We start from the raw sequence: 18,359 nt of genomic DNA on the forward strand, positions 1-18,359 counted from the left end.
AACTCAACAAAATAATGAAATAATTATTCTCATGATAGACATGTCGTAACTTAACGTCTCATTCCCTACCATCAAATAAGTTGAATGATGTGCTAGCTTTATCAAAATTCACCCAATTATAATTCACATATTTAAAAAATATTGTTACAATAATCATAATCAAATTTTGTGTTTAATCATTATTCATATTCTTAACTATAATAAATAAAAATTGTTTGTGGCAATATCATAGTGTCAATTGTAATTTTAATGAGTTTTGCCCCAAAATTTGTGAACCATAGTCAATATTGCCCAACCGAAACCCGATGCCAAATTCGGGTCAACACTCTGCAACGCAACAATCAGTCGATCTGAATCTGATATTGAGTCAAGACTTGGGATATAAATAACCAAAGATCATCAAATGACGGCTCACACGGATTTTGGCTTCTTTACCAAGAAATCCAACGCAGCCAGTCAACAACCTTTTTTCCATTCCTCGTCTCCGCTCTGCCGCGTCGTCTAAATATATGGATCGACGGAGAAATGGGCGTCTGCGTTTCGTGATTGCTTAGAATCCGAAGATCGAGGATATACGGAGACGATTGATTCGAGGAGTGAATAATGGTGCTGCCACTTTTGAAGCTCGGGACGCTTGCGTTGAAGACTCTGAGTAAACCCGTTGCCGCTCGGCTCAAGAAGGAAGCCGGGCGACACCCCAAGTTCCGCAATTTCATCGTCGGCATTGCTCAGGTAATTTCATTTATGAGTATATATGGTTATTTGCATTGTTGTTATAGCTTGAAACTTATAGGATTGCATGATCGTTACACTAATTATTGTTTAATTTGGATTTGGGCATTGAAATGGAGAAGTGTTTTGTGTAAATTCGGCTCTCTTGTACTGTTAGGCGGAGGAAATAAAGAAAAAGAAAAGCTTTTGTAGATGAGAGCATTGATTAAGTGGACTGAACTTTTTATGTTGTTGAATTCAATCTGGAGGAGGCATTGGTTAACTGGGAAAAATGTGTTATTTAGTTATAAATAATTGGGTACTAGTAGAAATGTAGTTCAGACAAGGTGAAATTGAATTGCTATTCTTTGGCTAACAAGAAATGTTAAATGCTTGGGGGCTGGGGCAACCCCATCTAAGTTAAGGCTTTTGACTTGGTAACCACAACGGTACAAGATCAACTCCAAGTGGGAGTGACCTATTGACCTGCTTGGTTTGAGCCACTCAATTTAGGGAAACCTAGATTGATTTACCTTCTCATGGTCCTTTGTTGGTTAGAGTCATAAGGTGGGCTGGGGGTTTACCTAGTTCAGGGTCGGCAAATTATTGTGTAGAGCATGAATATAAGGTACATTTTTAATATACTAAAGGTACATTTTTTGCGTACTGAAAGTACATTATTTGATACTCCGTATTATATATAAAATAATGCATTTTCAGTACTCAAATCATTACTTTACATACACAATAATTTACTTTTAGTATATTAAAAATGTACTTTTTATTTATGGTCCACACAGTCATGGTCCATGTAATAATGATTGGTTCAGGCCTTTGTGTAGTAGTTGCGGGTTTTTCTCACCACCCAAAAAATATTATATGCTAGTCATCTTGTGCTAACTATCTTGACTGAAGAGTTTGGTTCTTTAATGAACTTTCGTAAGCAGCCCTGACAGATGCCATCATTCTAATGTTTCTGGCACATATCGGTTAATATTTGTTCAATGCAAGACGATGCTCAGTAATAAAAGCTGCTATGCTAAGATAAATTTTGCAGTTAGCTGTCACCATTCACAGGTTCATGTTTGGAAAAGATAAATTTTGCAGTTAGCTGTCACCATTCACAGGTTCATGTTTGGAAAACCTTGGCAGAGGTGTATTTAGTAGAGTGTAATAAGAGTGTTATTAGTTTGTATCAAGACATGGGCAAGGATTCATTTGTTTGTAATTCTTAATTTCTTTCTGCAGTAGTAGATGTGATGAGGTTTTAGATTAGCAGAGCAGTGGTTGGTCTGGAGCAATTGGCATATAAAATTTTGAACTATCTTTCTAAGGATAATTAACTGTTACGTTGGTTGTTTTTAACTTGATGTGTCTATTAGCTAAAGAGGAATTTCATCGAGGCAACACTAAGCAATCATTTAAGTCTATTATAACTTACTATCTTTCGTAAGCAATCGAGGCAACACTAAACAATAACTTCCTTTTGTTATTCTTGAATCCAGGCAAACCACCGAATCACAACTACAATGCAAAGACGTATATATGGTCATGCAACTGATGTTGAAATACGACCTTTGAATGAGGAGAAAGCTGTCCAAAATGCTGTAGACCTTCTTGGGGAACTCTTTATTTTCTCGGTAGGTGCTTTCCCATTTATCTTTACCTGAGGTGTCTTTGTAGTTCTTTCAATGCCTGTTTGTAGTCATTAAGTCTATTATAACTTACTATCTTCAATATGGCAATATGCCCAATATATATATATATATATATATGCTCCAGTACCCTGACTTCATGGAGGTAAAGTTAGCCTTGAAACTAAGGGATTGAAAGTCTAGCGGGTAATGAATAGCCACCACCCACTAGTCTAAACCTATGGCTACAATAGGGTTAAGCTAAGTTTTTCTATATTTCAACACCCTCACAAGCTAGATCACATAGATATTTCAAGCTTATATAGTTTACAAAACCATAGCGAAAAACCAATACTCCCCCTCACTCGAAACCTACAAAGAGAGACATGGTTAGAGAATGATAGTGATCAATGGTGGACCATAAATATTATTGAGTCGGGGAGAAACTAAAGCAGTTCAAAACATGGTAAAAATGTTAATGACAAAGTATAGAACACCATTGATTAGATAAAATGGTTCAAATACAAAATATATTATAAATAAAAAAATACACACACACATATACACATGACAAACTATGAGATAGTGCTCCTTTATGTTTTATTGTATTTTGAAATTGCTATAAAATTGTGTCATTTGATACATGATAAAAAAAAAATGTCTTTTCAAATACAACACTAAGCAATCATTTAAGAGCTCATTACTACATATGACACGTTATAAATCTCACAAATTAACACACATTATAAATACAAATACTCGACTAAAAATAAATATATAAACCTTATATCAATCACAAATTAATCTACATTATAAATTTCACAATTTGATATCAATCACAAACAAGCACACATTATACGTTTCACAAATGTACAAATCACAAATACAATTAGACAATTAAATGTACAAATTTGGAGTTGTATTTAAAAAATATAAGCATACACGATACTAATTTCAAAATAAAAAATTCAGTGGGGGGCCACTGCCCGTTAGTAAATCCGCCCCTGATACTCTGATAGTGATGGATGTGAATAGATAGTGATGGATGTGAATAGCCTTGGAAAACAGTGTAGTGTGCATAGGCAGCACTAGAATGAAGATGCCAAAGGGTGGAGCAAAATGCAAGCATCCTCAAAACAATCCGACAACAAATGGAAACACTCTAGGGCATGGCATGGCATAAAAAGATAAAATAAAAAATAAAAAGCTCTCCCCTATTGAGCGCGGTTGAGGAAGCATGACCAAACAAGCATAGAACAATTAGCAAGCTGGTGATGAAAATAGACTAAAAAGGCCTTTATGGAACATGGCAAAGTGTGAAGGAAGCTTTGGCAATGGCGCATGGTGTGTGTGTGGCAGAAGTTGGTGGCCAAACTTCAAGTGCTGAGTTACTTAGATGAGAGGAGTCCAATGGTGCTAACAGTGATGCGATTGGTTTTATATACATCCTGGGCTAAACCTATGGTTACGTTAGGGTGTTATATATTTCAACAGTTAACAATGGAACAGAACAAGAAACAACATTTCCATAACTTAATCTTTCCCCCCTAAAATTCTTCTGCTTGTTACTTTACCTCTTCATACTTTGGCAGACCGCATAATGAGGCTTTTTAGGAGTTTACAGTCCAAATCTTGTGTGATACAGTGCTTTTGTTTAAACCTAGACCAGTAAATAGCATATTAGATAGGCATATCAACAAATCAAAATCTCAATTTTGATGCCCTACCCTAAAAACAACCCGCATAAATATAACACTAGGTTAAAAACTTGTTTTGTAGTATGAATTTCCACCCTATATGGTTGGGTACTGTTTCCTCTTGGTCAAAGTAAAAATGGTTCAATAAATAAGTGATTTTATTTGGTTCTCCTGTTCAAGGATTGACATGCTACTTGTTTTGTGTTGAATTATGATTTCAATGGACATAATAAGATTATAATCGTATTGGTAGTCAATGGAGGGTATATTTACTTTTTTTTTTTTTTTTTTGGTGATAACACAGTTATTGCCACTGCTCCAATTTCCAAAATCTGCATTTTGCATAACATCTAACTTTTACAATAATTATGAATAGGTTGGTGTAGCTGCTCTTATTTTTGAAGTGCAGCGAAGTTCTCGATCAGAAGCTAAGAAGGAGGAACTCCGTCGGAAAGAAATGGAGGTAATATGTCAAATGTATCCCTTATTAGTATCTTCTTTCTTGAGAAAATTATTGTCCATGCATTGTCCTGCTACCATAAAAACTTCAGTTTTGTTCAATAAATAAATTTCCATGTAAACTTGTTAGACGAATTCAGCATTGTGTATAATTCTATCTATGATTATGGTGTTGAATATATTGATTTTGCATTGTTCACATTCCTTGATATGAAAATCCCTCGCTTCTAGCACTATGTTGAAGTTATTTTGCTGTAATTTCCAGTGACAGAAATAGCTTTTGAGGAGGCAGCATATAAATTTATTTCATGCCCTTATATTAGTTTTGATATGAGAGCTTTGTATTGCATTTCACTACACAAATTGTACTCCAGCATGTCCATAGCCAAAATTTAATCTGCATGCTATGTTTTTATGGTGCATATTTAATTTGCACTCTTAGAAAATTATACAAATGCTGTAGTTCAATGTATTGTTTACAGGCAGTGAGGCTACGAGAGGAAGAGCTAGCGAGGGACATAGAAGCACTTAAACACCAAATCCAAGAGCTTGAACAGCTAGCAAGGGGGCGAGGGCTTGCTGGCATGTTCAAGTACAGACATCCCCAGAGTGAACAAGAAAAGTCACCAACGCCTGCATGATCTGTGCTCAAAGTTGTGACTGCAAGATATCACAATTTCTTTTCCATTCTTTGGTCCTACTTTCCCATTTACAATGAAAAAGAAATCTAAACTCTGCTCTTGGTGATCAGGGAAAAATAAAAATTCAAACTTGGGATGGGATGTAGTCATTCTTGCCACATCACGACATCAATTATAAAACGGGAGAAGTAGAATACCCTCACATTGTTTGTTTTGTCAATTTGTGATATACAGTATACCCAGAAATTTTATAAAAGCCTCCGGCTTTATTTGACCTGTGTTTCGTTGAGCTCACGCGTCTTCTTTCCTTCCGTCAGCTTTTCCCATTTCTTGACATCACCAAGCACATTTTATTTGAGATATGCATTCATATTATCTGATGCACATTTTGTACAATAACTTGATGAAATGTGGAATTATATTTGTGCTTTAACCCATGATCTGGTATTGGATACTGATGATGAGATGATTCCAGATGCTCCTTATCTGGAAAGTTTATAAACATTTGTCCTTTCAATACAGCTCCATCCCCAGGTGCATCAAGAATTGACTACAGAGAATCTTGGTGATGGTAGTGGGGTGTGCCCTTTATGCCTTCCTTACTCTCTTCATCTCTTTCCCCACACAAAAAAAAAATGACTTTTTCTTCCCCTATTGATGGATCAGGATGCTGCTAGCAAAGTGTATGTCTTTAAAATTGTTAAAGGACCAATCATGTTTTGCCATGTCAAGAATATTGGGGAAAGTCCTATTCTGGAATTCGTGGAGAATTACACATTGGTGAGATAAGAATCTTTTTATTTATTTATTTATTAATATTTTCGATACATTAGGTATCCGTCAGTACCCACGTTCCCATCTCTGCTTGTACATTCTGCACACAACGGGTCTTCATCTCTTTATTTGATCGTTCACGGTCTCTTAATGATCTTATTGGAACAAGAATTTAAGGTGACTGGTCAAACTAAATGATATAGCCTCGCGGGGTAATTTATTTATTTAAGTTAATTATAATTCTCTGAGGGCAAATTTTTCTGCAAACATATTCCAGGACTTTGTTTAGTGGAGATGTACAATTGTACAAGGAATTTGTCTTGGTCGGTTTAGGACTTGAAGTCATTCAATTTGTGTTTATCCACAATAGAAGTCCAAGAATGCCATTTGTTCTTGATGTACATCCTAAGTTTAATGAAAGTTGACAAATTTATAAGAGGTGTAGTAGTCACACCTCATGTACATTTATCTCTCTTTCTGTGAAGTTTTACTATGTTTACTGTAAAAATGTCAATTGTTAAAAATAAAGAGAGAATATATTTATAATTTGAGTTAATTCCAGCAATGGTCCTCCAACTATGTTGATTTTTCAAAATTAGTCTCCGACTTTTAATTTGGACAATTTAGGTCCTTTGACTTTCAAATTCTTTCTAATGTTGGTCATTTCGTCAAATTTTGGTTAAATTGAGGTCAAATGAAGGGATTAAATTGTCCGTTCACATGTTTAGTGTATTATTATTCGTATTTCTCCTATCATATACGTTGTATATATGAATATAATCTCAGTCGAAGTCTCAATCGAAGCCAAATAATCTCATTCAATGTCTCTTCGACTGATATTATATTCATATATATAGCGTATAGGACAGAAGAAATACGAGTATACAAGTGAACGGACAATTTTACCCCTTCATTTGACCTCAATTTAACCAAAATTTGACAAAAGGACCAACATTGGAAATAATTTGAAAGTCAAGGGACCTAAATTGTCCAAATTAAAAGTCGGGGACTAATTTTGAAAAATCAACATAGTCGGAGGACCATTGCTGGAATTAACTCTTTATAATTTTTATAAGTTAAGTAATCCATTAATTGAACTAACATATATCACTCTCTATTTTTAGTAATCAAAATTTTTATGATTGCCAACTTGCCATGGTACAAAATTTTCATATTTGATAAAGTGACCGTTTTCCCCCTTATGATGTTAAATTGACATTTTCACCCTTAAAAATAACTATTTCTTTTCCAACAAATTATTTCTTATATGTATGGATGACCACAATTCGGTTTAAACGACTCCAAAGATTCCTTACCATTCTTTCTTCCCAACGGTTAAATCTTCAACCTGGCCCCTCACGTCTCGATCCAACATAGCATATGGAAAGATCGCACAAGGAGCCCCTCCTCTTTTTTTTTTAAAAAAAAATTTTTTTTTTACCCATATAACAACTAAGCTTTCAATGCGGCATGTACCTTACTACTCTTATCACGGGCGAATGAAGTAAATAGATTTGAACTTTACATGTTGTGACTATCAATACTTGAATTTATAAACTCATTTTAAATCGGTTGTCAAATTAAAAATAAAATATATAACCAAAAAAAAAAACAGTATCTACCGCCCAACGGCGGGTCTTCATTATTTTGCCGCGTGCAGATTCTGTGCCCCATTTCTGATTTTACCAATTTACCCTTTATTCTTTTTTGGGTGCGCTGCTGGGTAGAAAACCCAAGTCTCCTCTCCTTCAACACACAAACTATAAGGAACTGGCGAAGGAGAGAAGAAGAAGATCACACCGTTTTCTCCCTCTCTCTACACTCCCAATACCGTACTTCATTCCGCCGTCGTCTTCAGGTACCGACATCTCTCCGAAATCTTCTCAGTTTGGTTGCCTTTTTGTTTTGAGCTGTTGTTTTCCTCTTCTGTGTAAGTTCTGGGACTTTCCTGCCTTTTTCTTTTGCTCCAATTGTTTTTTGCTATTTTTTTAATAATAATTTTGTGTTGAAGTCTTTGGAGTTTGATAGTGGAATACTGAAATTGCATTCTCATCCGAAATTAGGGTTTTGTGTGTGTGATTCTCGCTTCATGAATCAAGATCGCCTTGCTTTTGCTGGGGTTTTATCTTGAAAAAACGAAATTTCATATTTTAAGTACTGGGTTTGTTTGGGTGTTGGGTTTTGATCAAACTTTGTGTTATGGGTATTCAGATTTTCAGTTTGCTTATTGGTATGATCATGGAATTTTAATTTCTTTAGTGAGTAATTCAAGCTGGTATGTCGGAGATCAAGGATGTCTATGTGTTTATTTTGCAGGTTAAGAATTGAGGGTTTCCAGATGGGAAAGAGTTCAAGGAGCATTGCGGGCAGGTCGGCAACGTACCAGATTTTCAAGGATAGGGCCAAGAACCGGGTGGATGATCTGCAAGGGATGTTTACTGATCTGCAGTCTCTGAGGAAGGAGAGCCGTACTATTGAGGTGGCAGTACTTGAGGAGCAGCTTAATCAGATGCTTCGCGAATGGAAGGCAGAGCTGAATGAGCCCTCCCCAGCTTCTTCTTTGCAGGTATGACCAAATTGCTATGGTGATCTCTGTTGACTAAATGAATAGGCCATCTTGCCCAACATATACTAATAGTCTGTTCTGACTGTTGTGCCATAGGTGTGATTGGGTATTGTGGTCCTAACAACTATCGTTATACTTGCCTAGATCAACACTATGCTAACAGAGTAGATGTGCCTGCTGTGGAGTAGATATTTATTCCTACGGTTTACCCTTGCATATATTATTACCATCACCATCTGAGTTTTCCATGGGCACATAGAGTATGTGAAGATTATAGATCATGATGCATGTCTGCATAATTGTGGGTGTGAAGCTGAATACATGTATAGTCATTCTTGCTCGCAAATTTCTTTAAGCTTGTGTTTGATTTTATAGTGTTGTGTGTTTCGTTTTTGTCGATTTCTGAATCTAAAATTTGGATTGTGGGTGTTGACCTCTATGTTTGCAGGGAGGGAGTCTGGGGTTTAACACATCAGACCTTTGTAGACTGGTGCAGCTTGGTGAGGAAGAAGATGATGCCACAAGTGCATTAGCTGCTCCAAAGCATGAACCTGATGCACAAAGGGTTGATGCTACTGGTTATCAAGAGGTAAACATATTTGTTCTGGACTCTTTTGACAAATATTATTAGAAGTAGAAACTGCAGAGTAGACCTTTTGAGTATATAGAACCTGTCTATCAAGTTAAGAATTTTTTTATATTGTGACGTGTACATGCTATGAGAAAGTGTAAATTCCATCACAGACCTAGTGTTTTAGTCACTACACTAAGTTTTTGAAGAGGACAGTAAAAGCCATCCAGCAATGCTTATTCAATTTTCATTCCATCAACTTTTGGTCTGTAATTAATATGCTCTTCAGTTCTTTTAATCTTTTTGGAGTCAGAGAAGGCGAGAAGCAAATATCTTTTTCTTTCCCTTATGTTTTTCCGGGAAATTGACTGAAATGGGCGAATTTTATGGATATTTGACAAAAATGAGAAGCTTTTAAAAGTTGTACAGAAGTAGGAAAAACTAGTCTGGGAAATGAGTTTCTTGTAAAAAATGCAATTCCCAAATGAGTTTCTAAAATTTCCAATTTTTTTTCGCCGGTCAACGAAAAACGCAAGTGGTCTGACTTGCATGTCTCCTTGACCGGCGAAATAATCGCCGGTCAGGAGTCATTACGGTAGACAGAGAACAAGAATTCTATGTCTTCAGAAGAAAACCAAAAGAGTTGATTTATTCATCAAGCGGTGGCGACGAGGATGACTATGAGGAAATCAATGAAGACGAAGAGGAGGATGATGGAGTAGCGGAGCCGGTCAGCACATAGTCTCAAATGCAGGCCGAAAAACGAGGATGGAGAGTCCATATTCTGCACCGCCACATGTGGATACATCTCGGCCATCACTGGGCTTCCCTCTCGACACCGCGCTTCTCTCGATCGTCATCTTCACCTAGAGCAGCATATTCTCCTGCTATTACCACTGGGACAAGTGGTTTTGAAGCAAAATCAAAGCCTGATTTTGCCGATATTAATGCCAGGCGATCAAGTGCCCAGATTCTTGGCATTGCAGTGTCCCTGTCAGCAGCCGGGGGCAGAGAAGACTGTTGTGGAGATGCAAAACCCTCCGCCTCCGCCTCCGCCGTAACCTTTCTTGGGACATGAAGTAGTTCCTTTTCTATTAGACTGGCAACCGGAAAATTCCTTTCTTTCGCCATCATTCCAGAACCAGAACTCTTGGCTTTGGTTCTCTTTCTTGATTCCTTAATCCTCCCAAAGAGAGAGAGAGACAGAGAGGGAGAGAGAATGGAGTGCGAAACCCCAATTGATGATGTCTACTGTGCAGCATGGGGTGTTCCATATCTGAGAACACCACAACTGGTTTCGCCATTATCATCCACCACAACTCAACAGTTCTACATCCGAATCATTCTTGAGTTTCTTTACCCATATGGCCATATGGACTCGCAGTAATGGCGGATGATGGGTGCAATGAGGGTTTTGACGAAAACTGGTTTGAGGGCCTCACGAAAACGGTAGAGACGCACACTTGCGTCTCTCGTATACTACGAGAAACGCAAGTACCACTTGCATTTCACGTTGACTGATGAAAAAAATCAGAAATTCTAGAAACTCGTTTGGGAATTGCGTTTCTGACAAGAAACTCATTTCCCAAACGAATTCACCCATTTCAGTCAATTTCCCTGTTTTCCCTTCCCCTCCCAAAAAAAAGATCTTTTGTTAACTCATCATTTCTTTATTATAGTGCTTGCTCTATTCTTCTCAGTTATCATTTTCTTTGCTTTTGTTGTTTAAAGTGTGCGGTGTGCCTTTTGTTCTTTGCATGATAAGGGTTTGGTAGGATGATGCGTTAAGGTACTTATGTCTAGTCAACTGTATGTGCTACAGGATCTCAATGTAACTCAAGTGCTTCAGGGACAAAGTTTCCAGTTGGTTGATCAATGCAAGAGCAATCATATAGGTGCCAACAATGTGGGAATTGATAATATGGGCATTCCGGCGCAGTTAGATTATCAATCATATGAATTTCAACAAGAATACGGGCAACAGTACTTCCCTGGGTTTGATGGTGTGAATCTTTGCCTTGAGGATGCTTTGCCTGCAGTTCATATTAGTCCTCCACCTTCTGCTTTCTTGGGGCCAAAATGTGCACTTTGGGATTGCCCGAGACCTGCGATGGGGTCAGACTGGTGCCAGAAGTCCCAAGACTATTGCAGTGACTATCACGCTTCCCTTGCTCCAAATGAAGGTTTCCCTGGACATACCCCAATTGTAAGACCAATGGGTATTGGCTTAAAGGATAATTTGCTCTTCCAAGCTCTTAGCGCTAAAGCGCAGGGGAAGGATGTTGGTATTCCTGAATGTGAGGGTGCAGCAACAGCAAAATCCCCGTGGAATGCACCTGGTGAGTTTCTGTGATTTTGAAACATTTGTGTGCCCTTATTGTGTTGCGATTTATCTTCCTTCTTATGTTCTTGGAATCATATTCAAATTGATTTACTTGTGATTTGCAGAGCTCTTTGACCTTAAAGTTGTTGAGGGTGAAACAATACGGGAATGGCTTTTCTTTGATATGCCTCGAAGAGCATTCGAGAGTGGGAATAGAAAGCAGAGGTCATTGCCCGATTATAATGGCCGTGGGTGGCACGAATCAAGGAAGCAGGTTATGAATGAGTTTGGAGGACTGAAGAGATCTTACTATATGGATCCACAGCCAATGAAAAACCTCGAGTGGCACCTCTATGAATACGAAATCAACAAGTACGATGCCTGTGCTTTGTACAGATTGGAACTAAAGCTCGTGGATGGAAAGAAAAGCCCGAAGGGAAAAGTAAGCACCGAGTCAGTCGTTGATCTGCAAAAGCAAATGGTGAGACTCACCGCAGAATTCCCTCCCGAAAACAAGCGCCCTGTCAAAGGTAGGGCGAAGGCCAACTTAAAAGACGGTACCGGTTGCATTCCTCCCATATCAAATCAAATGATTCCCGTTTCTGAAGGGTTTGGTTATCCCCCCGGGGCAACCTACGATTACCTTATTGACAATCTGAGTGGTTACTATCTAACGTAATATCATACAGGTTTTTGACAAACTCAACCGAATCTGCATATCTCGTCTGTTTAGTGTACATCAGTCGCATTTTTCACCCGGCTTCACAGCAGACGAACAAGTTTATGAAGTCGTCCCGCCTCAGTCTCAGTGAAGAAGTGTATTTCTTCCTGGTTATATGTCTTCGATTATACTCGTGTCTCAGAAGTTCTAACTCCTTGCTATAAATGTACAGAGCTATGAACAAAAATTTATGGAGCTTGAATGCTCTTTCAATCTGTAATGGCGATTTTTGCTAATCATAATGGAGTCCTCAGATGGTTCTTGTTTATCTATTATATATCAACTGTCCAGTTGATTATTCAGTTTAAAAATAGGTTCAATAGTGGACTTGTGGCCATGATGAAGGCTGAATCTCTTTGAATAATTGTGATTGAAGTGGCGAATGGTTTATTCTCCCTCAATAAATTACTACACTCTTAGTTAATTACTATTTGACTTGCTATCATTTTGTTATACTTTGTATATATTTTTATATTTGATTTATTATTATATTACCTGTCATGATTACTATTCAAAGAAGTGATTACTTTATGATTTTAGCTGGCAAAGAGTAGTTTTGCTATTCAAAGAAATGACTACTTTTCTCAAAAAAAAAAAGAAGAAATGACTACTTTATGATCTTAACTGATAAAGAGTAGTAAACCATTGATCTTAGCTAACAAATAGATGTAATTTAACAAGTTTAATTTGAGAAGGCCAACCATTTCAACAAGTTTAATCAAATAGATGTAATTTAACAAGTTTAATTTGACCATCCATTTCAACAAGTTTAATTTGAAAAGGCCAAAATAGGATATCCCTATGAAGAGTTGAATTTATAATTTTTTACTTTATTCAGTTTAATATGTCTGGTTTGGTTAACGATTGTTTGATTAAAATTAATTTAATTTAATTTTTCATGATATTAAGTTTAGTATTAGTATACAATGAAACTCAATATTTTCGTGATAATAAAGCTATTATATTCGCATAGAAAAAATAACATTTTTCTCAAAGTTTTTCTCCAACTATTCATGTATTCATTGAATAATTTACTCTGATTAGCTACGATCGGGTCATGAATAATTTAGAAAGAAAAAATGATGTAAATGTACAAATCAATGAAAAAAAAAGGTACTTTTTCCTCTAATTTATCTATAGCTAATTAAATTTTCAATCACTGTCCGATTTGATTCGACTATAACCTGAGTAAACGAAAACCCTTTCGGTTTCGCTGGACTCATATTTCAAACAAACAATTTAAACCCTTGCTCCACCTCGGAGCTCCATCAATGGCGCTCGCTTATACTCTATCTCCCGGCACTCCTCTCTTTTCTTCTCGCACCAACTCTCTTTCCAGAAAGTTCCCTCTCCCCTTCCACAAACTACCCCTGGGAACCACCAGAACTCCGCGTGTCATTTTTTCCTGTTCGGCTCGGGACCCCATTATCCCGACTTCAGAGCAAGCCATCCTCGAATCCGTAGCCGAGTTTTACGGAGCCGAGAAACAGCTCCCGGGAGTGCGGACTTACGAGAACGACTTGGCCCGACTCACCGCGGTTGGTGCCGTGGGATTCCAGCAGGCGCTCACGGCGGCTGCTGCCGATGGCGGCGAAGCTGCCGATGAGCACATCCAATCAGGGATGTCGAATATGGTCGTCCACACCGTGTTTCCTGGGTCTTCTGATGAGCGCAGCACTATCTCTACCAGACTGGTCAGTACATACAATAATCTTCACTTTCTTCTATCTCAAATACTGAGGTTCAGGTCAAGGAAACGATAATGAATTGTGAGTTGTGATGGCAGTTGCAATTACTTGTTCTGATTGTTTTCAAGCATCAGTATTCTGGACAATATTGTTAATAGTCCACATTGAAAAAAATAAGAACTCTATAAGACCTTGAGTTAGACTAGCTAATTAATTGAATTTGAATTTAGGCCGGATTTAGTAAATGTTTAGCTGATTGGGTCAGAGAGTATGACTAGTTGAAAACATTAGGTGATTGTAGAAGGTGTCTGGAAAGCTAATTGAAAAAGTTGTTTTGAGCTGCGTTTTGAATTTTAACATTGTGGAGTTACAAAATGTTGATTAGTCAAACACTTATATTGATTTTTTAACCAAGTCAAACATCTAATAATGGTCAAATAAGTTAAAATTGGCTAATAAGCTAATTATTTTACCAAATTGGCGTTTTTAGTGGGGTTTTGGCCCATGTGAATGTTTACCTATCATGAATTCATGATAAGTTTGGGTCACATGGAAATATATAAGTGCCTATCTCAGTCTAAGACAGTAACAAGCATGCTATGGATATCTAAAATTGATTTATGTTAAATTGGGAATATCAATATAGTTTGTCAGTTCAAGCTGTTGGTCTTATGGTTTTGACAGTTTTTATAAGCTACAAAAGTTGTCTTCATGGTTTGTCTTTTCCCTTTACTTAGCATCAATTAGCTATGGTAAGAAATACAATTGCCATTTAACTGACCATTGTGGTTTTCACAGTTTTTACCAGCTATCAAAGTCAGGGAAAAGGCGAAAAAGATGAAAAGTTCTACTACAAAAGATTTACTGTCCAGCACAACATCAAAGAATATACTTGCCATGACTTTTAGACAAGTGACTTTGCAACAGCTTTGGAACTTTGAACTGATTCTGTTTAGACCTGGAACAGAAAGAAAAATGGATGATCTTGAAAATCTAAGAGAGGTTACTTACCTTTTTGCTTTTTCTGTATATTTCCTTTTCTTTTTTCCTTTACCCCTTTGCTCGTCTCATTGCAACTGATTTACTCTGTTGTATATCACATTCAAAATGTCTGTCCTGCAGGTGCCACGTGATTACTGATAGGTTGAGTTCTGTTATTACTTTCCCATCAACAGGTACCTGCATCTTTCATCCTCAAATCATCAGATGAACAGCTCATTTCTGTACTTGCAGAAGTTATTTGCCTTTCAGCTCTTGAAAGTACTCAAAGTTGTTTCTCTGCCAAATCATTACGGAGACAGTCAAATAAGTTATTCCCTTGGTGGCATTCGCCTAAAAGGATTATGTCAAAAGATTCATCTGTCATTTTGTATAACTTACTTGAACATGAGGTAGTTGCAAATTCTGCAACGTTGCTGGAGAGGTTTAGATTAGAAATTGGAAAATATAAACCAAAGGAGGCAAAATGGAAGAGCAATTGGCTGGCATCATCAGCATACCTGAAGTTGGAACGGATTGGTGGTCCTGAATTTGCTGCTTGGGTCAGCGAATGTGTTCCTTCTTACGGGTTGCAGATTAACACTGATAACTTTAGCAATGTGAAACTTGAGGGTTGGCAGGAATTGGATACAAATATGCACTGGGTAGTTCTGACTCATTCCCAATTGGTACTTCACTTTTCCTTTGATTTTGACTTTGGCATCTTGCTAAGATGAAGCCTTTAGTTATATTCTGTTCATAGTTCCCCAGGGAAATAGTTTATTTCACTTTAACTACTTATCTAGGACTAATACCACATATTATGTTTGAATAATCCAGCGTTTTGTGTTTTATATTAGCTGATGAACCATAATGGTTCTTTCTAATGAACTCTGTCTTGTTCAATTACTGTAGGTTGGGTTGGCTGATATTCTAGATATGTACTATGAAGATGTGTATACGCTTCCTTCTAAACAACTGTCTTCTGGTGCAGTTGCAAAGGCTGTGAATTTTTCTTCTCGTAAGGTATTACATGTATAAGTTTCTTTTCATGTTCTTGTGAACTTACACATTTACTTTTGACAAAGAGGCAAAGTCACTGAGCAGGGAAATTTCTCATCAGTATTATGCACTTGTGGAATATGGAACTTGAATTAAGAATTTGCTTGCCTTGTATTAGTCAAGCTGTAGTTGAGCCAAGCTTGGTATGATACTAATGTGGCTTGCTTAGTTTTTCAGGCAGGCTTGGCTTGCATTCTGCTCATTTAATAGCCAAACAATGATATTTGTTTGAGTTTGGTTAGTTAATAACTTAGGCAGTTATGGTTTGGCTTCTTAAGCTTAGATTCGTGTTTGAACTCAATTTTGGATTGGTGGATTATTGAGCTAGTATTAACTCTCTGAGCATGTATAATACAAGTACTAAAATAACCTTTCAAGCATAACTTTTAGAGTGAATTATATTACTAATATTTTTTGTAGATAAACCTCAAGGCCTTGCTTAAATGTCAAGAGCCTTGAGGCCAGAACCCTTGTTCATAGGTTTGAACCTCACTAAGAGTAATTCTAGTAGGTTATGTGGGTTATTTGTCCTCTGTTGCTTGAGATTTATTTATTACGGAGTATTATTTTTGTTGAGAGGAGAAAAGTCTATGAACATAAAAAGTATTACATATAATTAACAGTTATGTTTGTCAATATGGAAAATATCTACTCATAGCTACAATACTAAACCGTAACTTGAGATTCTCCAAGATATTAGGTTTGTTCAGTAAATGTGTCTTTGAATTTGGCTTTCTCCTATTAAACTTGGCAGTAGAGACTTGATCTGAGTTTATCCAAGCCAAGAAGAGGATTCTCAAACATCTTGATTCTTAACAACTTAACATGTTAGGCACCTTTATCAAGGTTAACATATTCTTGTGAGAAATTGTCCATGAAGTTTTAAGATTATCCTCTTTTGTTTACAGGGAAGTTTTTCTTTGTTGAAATGGCTGTCTATTGTCCTTGCTACTGGGATTTTTCTAGTTGCTGCCAAAGTGCTACATCTGCGCTTTCTGCCATATTTGCCAAATAGGAAGAACCCTCAATGTCAAGAAATTCATTCCCTTCAATCTTATGACACAAACTACATTCAGAATTGTTTTATGGAATCTAGCAAGGTATGCCAGAGTTGCTAATGTCTTAATTCATAATGTCATACTTTTCTGTTGTTAACTTGCTTTATGGGGGTCTTTTTTGCATTTTATGGATCATAACTCCGCTGACGTAAGAACTGTAAAATTCCAAAATTCTTCTCATAAACATGCTTCACTTCACTTTCTCATTTCTGTGGTCTATGCATGACTTGTCGATGAAAGACAAAATGGGTCAATAAATGTCAAGGTTCAAAATTATTTGTGTTGGTCTGTAGCCACAAGTGCCATGTATTCCTCTGTAGTTGATGACAGGAGGTTACATCAATCATGTCATATCCGTTTGCATAATGCATTGTTCAGTTGAATGTTATAGTAATGTGCTCTTTGTTTCTATAGTTGGAAGCCCACTGTGTTTCAATCATTAAAAGAATTAAGGTTGCTCTTGGTTGGCCTGGAGAAATAAGGACCACTTCTGGCTGCTGTGCATGGATTGGAGAAATCCCAAAATTCCTCAGAAGCACCATGGAAAGTGGCTCTAATGTTTTAGATGTTCCCTCCAGTTCCACACATTTGGAAAACGAAGAGGAAATAAATGCATCTGCACAAGAAATTGCCAATTATCAGGTCTCTCTATTGATTATATATATATATATATATCAGATTTTCATCATATGATCGCAAGATTGCTTGCCATAGCAGTGCTTAACATAGTTATAAGCTTCTCTGCTATTGTTCAACAGGTAGTGTTGTCCATGGACGGGAGAATTGTTGGATTCCAACCTACAAGCCGCGTTGCTGTCAATAACTGGGCGTCAAACCCCTTAACAAAAGAGCTCTATGGCGGGAAAGACATGTCTCCCGGTACGTACTAATTTAGGTTTCTCTGTATCGCCCCTGAAATCCCAAATCACATATCACAGTCATGAACTGGAGTTCTCGCCATTACAGGTTTTCTTGAACGGGGTCTCAATATCCGACACCCAGGTCAGGTTGTTGTACTGGAGTTGTTGATGTCGGTAAACTCCAAGTCCCACTTAGGCGATTTTGCTTTGGTCAGACCACTTAATATTGCTCAACAGAGTGAATGAAGAGAGTTAGTGTGTCAGTGCAGTATTGCTTTAGTGGAATTCTGATCTCATAATCACTGTAAAGACGACTACATGCACCATTGGTTATGGTTATAGACAAGTAACTTGAGCAAATTGTGCAGTTTTTTTCTTGTTCAATGTTGAAATTATGCATATTTTTAGTTCGTCATTATACTGTGGATCATGGAGTAATATAATATGAACCACTGATATACAAGTTTATTTTTAGTATATTATTTAAAAATAAATTTATAATACATTAAAATGAAATTTCAATATACTAAAATGAATATTTATTAATATCCATTTTGTAATGTGGACCGTGGTCCACTGGTCCACACTATAATTTGAGGATGGAAAATGTTACTTA

At 37.1% G+C, this 18,359-nt stretch overlaps 3 protein-coding genes across 4 annotated transcripts; all 3 read left to right on the plus strand.

Annotated features, from left to right (window-relative positions):
* The first annotated feature begins 324 nt into the window (after positions 1–324).
* On the plus strand, positions 325–5,577 carry LOC116021582 (optic atrophy 3 protein homolog). Its single transcript, XM_031262018.1, has 4 exons — positions 325–732; positions 2,217–2,351; positions 4,419–4,505; positions 4,984–5,577. Exons 1-4 carry the CDS (start codon positions 604–606, stop codon positions 5,140–5,142), a joined length of 510 nt encoding a protein of 169 aa, XP_031117878.1. The 5' UTR covers positions 325–603; the 3' UTR covers positions 5,143–5,577.
* A 2,065-nt stretch (positions 5,578–7,642) lies between these two features.
* LOC116021568 (transcription factor VOZ1-like) lies at positions 7,643–12,542 on the plus strand. 2 transcript variants are annotated; one of them, XM_031262002.1, is made up of 5 exons: positions 7,643–7,774; positions 8,233–8,482; positions 8,931–9,071; positions 10,876–11,392; positions 11,502–12,542. In XM_031262002.1, exons 2-5 carry the CDS (start codon positions 8,255–8,257, stop codon positions 12,053–12,055), a joined length of 1,440 nt encoding a protein of 479 aa, XP_031117862.1. In that variant the 5' UTR covers positions 7,643–7,774; positions 8,233–8,254; the 3' UTR covers positions 12,056–12,542. The 2 variants fall into 2 exon arrangements, with proteins under 2 accessions (XP_031117862.1, XP_031117871.1); XM_031262011.1 differs by having other exon boundaries at positions 7,720–7,846.
* Positions 12,543–13,291: 749 nt separating this feature from the next.
* Positions 13,292–18,161, plus strand: LOC116015968. The gene is made up of 8 exons (XM_031256138.1): positions 13,292–13,791; positions 14,584–14,787; positions 14,961–15,452; positions 15,679–15,789; positions 16,734–16,925; positions 17,298–17,525; positions 17,642–17,762; positions 17,850–18,161. Exons 1-8 carry the CDS (start codon positions 13,369–13,371, stop codon positions 17,987–17,989), a joined length of 1,911 nt encoding a protein of 636 aa, XP_031111998.1. The 5' UTR covers positions 13,292–13,368; the 3' UTR covers positions 17,990–18,161.
* Positions 18,162–18,359: the final 198 nt, after the last annotated feature.

Source organism: Ipomoea triloba, chromosome 1, assembly GCF_003576645.1.
Source record: "Ipomoea triloba cultivar NCNSP0323 chromosome 1, ASM357664v1".
NCBI classification, from domain to species: Eukaryota; Viridiplantae; Streptophyta; class Magnoliopsida; order Solanales; family Convolvulaceae; genus Ipomoea; species Ipomoea triloba.

Coding starts and splice junctions, on each gene's coding strand:
- LOC116021582 (XM_031262018.1), top strand. CDS start 604: ATGGTGCTGCCACTTTTGAAGCTCGGGACGCTTGCGTTGAAGACTCTG. Junction 2,352..4,418: donor GGGAACTCTTTATTTTCTCG/GTAGGTGCTTTC, acceptor AATTATGAATAG/GTTGGTGTAGCTGCTCTTAT. Junction 4,506..4,983: donor TCCGTCGGAAAGAAATGGAG/GTAATATGTCAA, acceptor TATTGTTTACAG/GCAGTGAGGCTACGAGAGGA.
- LOC116021568 (XM_031262002.1), top strand. CDS start 8,255: ATGGGAAAGAGTTCAAGGAGCATTGCGGGCAGGTCGGCAACGTACCAG. Junction 9,072..10,875: donor ATGCTACTGGTTATCAAGAG/GTAAACATATTT, acceptor TATGTGCTACAG/GATCTCAATGTAACTCAAGT. Junction 11,393..11,501: donor ATCCCCGTGGAATGCACCTG/GTGAGTTTCTGT, acceptor TGTGATTTGCAG/AGCTCTTTGACCTTAAAGTT.
- LOC116015968 (XM_031256138.1), top strand. CDS start 13,369: ATGGCGCTCGCTTATACTCTATCTCCCGGCACTCCTCTCTTTTCTTCT. Junction 13,792..14,583: donor GCACTATCTCTACCAGACTG/GTCAGTACATAC, acceptor TGGTTTTCACAG/TTTTTACCAGCTATCAAAGT. Junction 14,788..14,960: donor ATCTTGAAAATCTAAGAGAG/GTTACTTACCTT, acceptor TCCCATCAACAG/GTACCTGCATCTTTCATCCT.